The 4,759-nt window shown below is 39.7% G+C and overlaps 1 protein-coding gene across 1 annotated transcript in view; it reads right to left on the bottom strand.

Moving 5' to 3' along the window:
- Window positions 1-3,775: 3,775 nt before the first annotated feature.
- Window positions 3,776-4,759, bottom strand: part of DYNLRB2 (dynein, light chain, roadblock-type 2) — a 12,478-nt gene continuing 11,494 nt past the window's right edge. The window contains exon 4 of the mRNA XM_008591319.1: window positions 3,776-4,024. Coding sequence (XP_008589541.1) covers window positions 3,981-4,024 — 44 coding nt within the window. The 3' untranslated portion in view covers window positions 3,776-3,980. The remainder of the gene's footprint in view (window positions 4,025-4,759) is intronic.

Genomic DNA, 4,759 nt, shown 5'->3' with positions numbered 1-4,759 from the left:
CTCACCAGGGCCAGCCTTGAAATGGCCAGGGCTCAAAACGGTGAGAGCAGTCCTCTCTTTCCCTTATCATGGCTTCTCCTGCCTTCGTGAACTCTGTAGGTCTCTCTGCCTCTTTCCCTGAGCTCTAGCAGCTGCAGCTTGGCAGTTTGTTGCTTTTTAATAGTTGTAAATTGGTTAATTGTGGGAGAAGGTGATGCTGGGGACCATCTATTCTGTCATCTTGATCAGAAGAGGGAAATGTTGTATAATATTAACAGTTGGTCAATGTGGGTGGAGGTTATATGGGTGTTTATTGTGCTATTCATTCTAATCTGTAAATTTGAAGTCTTTCAAATAAAAAGTGTGTGAGAATGGCTCGAAGGTCAGCTCTGTGCTGTGGATGGGTTTTCTCTCTACAGCCTGTTTCTTCTGTGTTTAGTCACTGCACAGGCTCAGGAGTACTTGCTCCTGTCATAGTTTGGGCTCACTTCTCTCTTGTTCTGTTCCCTTTGGAGACAGAGTCAGCATCCTCCTTGCAACTAGGCTGACCGAGGATGTGAGGAACCTCAGGGCTGTCCCTGGAACTCATTTACTCTCGAACCACTCCTCCTTGCCACCTATGTAAGAGCCATTTTTGAGAAGCAGCAGCAGTGACCAGAAGCTGACATTTGTTAAGTGCTCACTCTGTGCCAGGCACTTCATCTGCACCAGCTCAACGGATTCTCACATACCAACCTTGGTTAGCTTCTCTTATCACCTCATTTTACACACGAAGCTACAAGACTCATGCTGTTTGCAAATGGAAGAGCCAGAATTTGAAGAATCCAGGACTAATGACTCCAAAATCTTTGTTCCTGACTACGTTGAGTGGATTTCACCCTGGAGCTGCGCCACAGTTACCTGGAGAGCATTTTCAAAACACACGTGAGCAGACCTGACTCCCAGGAGTACTGAGTTATTTGGCGGGGCTCAGGCATCTGTTGCAAAGGATAGGTTTGGCTGCTTGACGTCATCCTCCATTGTCTCTCTAAACCTTGGGTAAGTTCCATCATGACCTGTCTGCTCTCCCATCACTGTTTCGATAGTGAACTCCTTTAACCTTAGGGATTTGCTTCAGCCCTTCTTTTCTGCCTATATCCCCCCCCCCCCATTTAGGTTGGCCATGGTAGCCTCAGTAAATTAGGTGTGATGGGTGTAGTTGAACTAATGAACATACCATGCATCATTCCCCACACTTGACTTGTTGTGGAGGAGTAGCAGGAACTTAGGTGAAGGTGCCTGTGGACCTCTACATAGAGTAGAGCCCTGTGACTCCTGACAAGAAACAACTTGGAAGGGAAGACAGAGGCACAAGGAGAAAGAGCAGGCTTCAGCTGTATCTCTAATATTTCACTTATTTTGTGGTTGAGTTTCAAGAGAATTATACTCAGTAAAAAAAGCTAAGCACAAAAGATGACATACTGTATTATTCCATTTCTGTAACATTCTTGATATGAAAAAATTATAGAAACAGAACATATTAGTGGTTGTTAGGTCAGGGATGAAGGGTTGGAGGGGGGTGCTACATAAAGGGCAACAGAGGAATCCTGGCAGGGATGAAAATGTTCTCTATCTCAATCGAATAGTGTAAATTTCCTGGTTGTGATACTGTACTGGAGTTTTGGAAGATTTTGCCATGGGGCAAAACTGAGTAAATACTGGGCAAACGGTACACAGGATCTCCATGTCGTTTCTTACAACTTCATATAAATCCTCAAAATAAAAAGTTAAAAAAAGAGAGGAGTATATAAAGCAAATATAATGACACCATATTAACATCTATATGGGTTTGGGGTACATGAAAATCTGTTATATTTATTATACTATTTTCATTATTTTTCAATGTTTAAAATATTTAGTAAAAATAAAACCCTCTGGAGTTACATACTCACACTCATAAGATGTATCTTCAAAAAGTTCATGTGAAACGGGTGCTATGAAAAAACCATGCATGGAGTGCAAGATATTTTTGCACCAAAATAAACTCACTCTAACGTGTTATAACATGTCTGAACAGGACCTAGTTTGAGGCATTAAGAAGGATGAGACCTCAGTTTGAAAAGCACCGCTATCAGAGCAACATGAATTCTGCTAAGATTGAAGAAAGAACAAATATCAAATTTATGGTGAAGCTTGTGTGGAAGAATGGTGAAATCATTGATGCTTTACAAAAGGTTTATGGGGATGATGCCCCAGAAGAATCAGCAGTTTACAAATGATGTCCTTTAAAATGTCCCTTCTCATTTTAAGAAGAAAAGAGATGATGTTGAAGATGAAGCCTACAGTGGCAGACCATCCACATCAATTTATAGGAAAAAAATTCATTTTTGTTTGTGCCCTAATTGAAAAGGACCAAAGACTAACAGCAGAAACAATAGCCAAAGCCACAGACATCTCAAGTAGTTCAGCATGCACAATTCCAAATGAAAAATTAAAGTTGAGCAAACTTTCCATTCAATGGGTGCCAAGACTTTTACCCAGATCAGCAGCAGATAAGAGCAGATTTCATGGAAATTTTAAACAAATGGGATCAAGATTTTGAAGCATTTCTTCAAAGAATTGTAACACATGCACAATTCCAAATGAAAAATTAAAGTTGAGCAAACTTTCCATTCAATGGGTGCCAAGAGTTTTACCCAGATCAGCAGCAGATAAGAGCAGAGATTTCATGGAAATTTTAAACAAATGGGATCAAGATTTTGAAGCATTTCTTCAAAGAATTGTAACAGAAGATGACACATGGCTTTACCAGTAAGATTCTGAAGACAAAGCACAATCAAAGCCTTGGCTACCAAGAGGTGGAAGTCATCCAGTCAAAGCGAAAACAGACTAGTCAGGAGCAAATGTCGTGGCAACAGTTTTTTGGTGATGCTCAAGGTGGTTTGCTTATTGACTTTCTGGAGGACCAAAGAACAATAACATCTGCTTATTATGAGAGTGTTTTGAGAAAGTCAGCCAATGCTGTAGCAGAAAAACACCCAGGAAAGCTTCACCAGAGAGTCCTCCTCCATTATGACAGTGCTCCTGCTCATTCCTCTCATCAAACAAGGGCAATTTTTCGAGTTTCAATGGGAAATCATTAGTCATCCACCTTACTGTGATTTGACCCTTTCTGACTTCTTTCTGGCTTCTTTTTGTTTCCTAATCCTAAAACATCTTTAAAGGGTACCCATTATTCTTCAGTTAATAATGTAAAAAAGATTGCATTGACATGGTTAAATTCCCAGCATCTGTAATTATTCAGGGATGGACTAAATGGCTGGTATCATTGCTTACAAAAGTGTCTTGAATTTGATGGAGCTTGTGTTGAGAAATAATTGAGTTTATATATTTTTATTTATCTTTCAATTCCATTTTTTCCACAAACTTTTTGAAGTCCCCTTGTGTGTATGCAGGCTTGCCCAAGACCTGTTCATGTTCCCCTCAGGCTGCTGTGATAGAAGTACAAGTCTGAGGAATTTTGTAAGGGATGGATGAGGTACTTAGCTGTGGTGCTGACCCCAGTTGAGAACCATGCTTCCAACTTTTTTCTGTCCTCATTTAGCCTCAAACATCTAATGCTCTTTGAGCTTTGGGACTTTCTACTTCCCTTCCACAGTGCTCTACTGAATCTCCTTGGCATATTATGGAAATGGGAAAAATTATACTTCTATACTTGATGATATCTACTTCTAGACTAAAAGAAGTATCACAAGGAAGGCTATCTTCTCACTAGAATCCTTCAATTTTGTGCATTATAAAAAAATAGAGACATACATACCAGAACTCATTTATTATATAGCTAAAGTACAACTTCACAACACAATCAAAAGGGACTAAACGGAACATGTACAATAGTTTAAATGTAGAAATAGAAAAGAATGCCCAAAAGGTAAGTTAGATTACAATATAATTTTAGTAATCATTAAGGAGTAAAGTGTTTCTGACACAGTGTCACTAGGACAGACTTGGCCATAGCAGATCTATTCACATGGATTCTGGATGACAATCAGAAGATATTCCTTATCTATGGAGAGACATGGACAGAATTAATTCACCCTGGAAATTAAATTTAATAAATGAATATTTAAGCTAATCTACTTTTCTCTTCATTACATGGACCCTGTACAGACCCAATGGTTTCCCCCCTTGGCTGCACATCAGAATCGTCCATTGAGCTTTTAAAGAAATACCCATTTCCCAGAGCCAGCCCCAAAGATTTTAATTTCGCTGCTATGGGGTAGAATGCCAGGCATGGATAATTTCTTTTTTAAAAGCTCTCCAAGTGATTTTAATATGCAGCGAGGGTAAGAGTACAGGTGTAGAAAAGCTTTATTTAGTTTATGGGCAATTCTGATTTGACAGATGTGCAACAGAGAAATTTGTTCTAGACTAGGCTTAGGAGCATTAGCCTGTTTTACAGTCACGTAGTAACACTGGGAATGTAATTCCTTCAAGGAAAGCAGTGCTTCTGGCAGCTGTCTCCCAGTGGATCAGGTGGATGTGCTCACCCATGGGGGGTGCTTAATACTCTACAGGCCTTGGACACCCCCCCCACTTTATCCCCAGGACAGGGGACATTTCTCCCACTCTCCAGAGAGTCTGTGTGCTAAATTCACTGAAAATGACACCTACATCTCCTACATTTTTTGATTACTAATAATAAATGCAAGTGGGCAAAATTCAATTTGTTCAAAGGTCAAATTAATTGCTAATGTGATAAAATTTTCAGGCTGGAATTTTTTTTTTTTTTTTTTTTTTT

Source organism: Galeopterus variegatus, unplaced genomic scaffold, assembly GCF_000696425.1.
Source record: "Galeopterus variegatus unplaced genomic scaffold, G_variegatus-3.0.2 Scaffold6833, whole genome shotgun sequence".
Classification (NCBI taxonomy): domain Eukaryota; kingdom Metazoa; phylum Chordata; class Mammalia; order Dermoptera; family Cynocephalidae; genus Galeopterus; species Galeopterus variegatus.
This window is presented reverse-complemented; position numbering and strand designations above follow the sequence as displayed.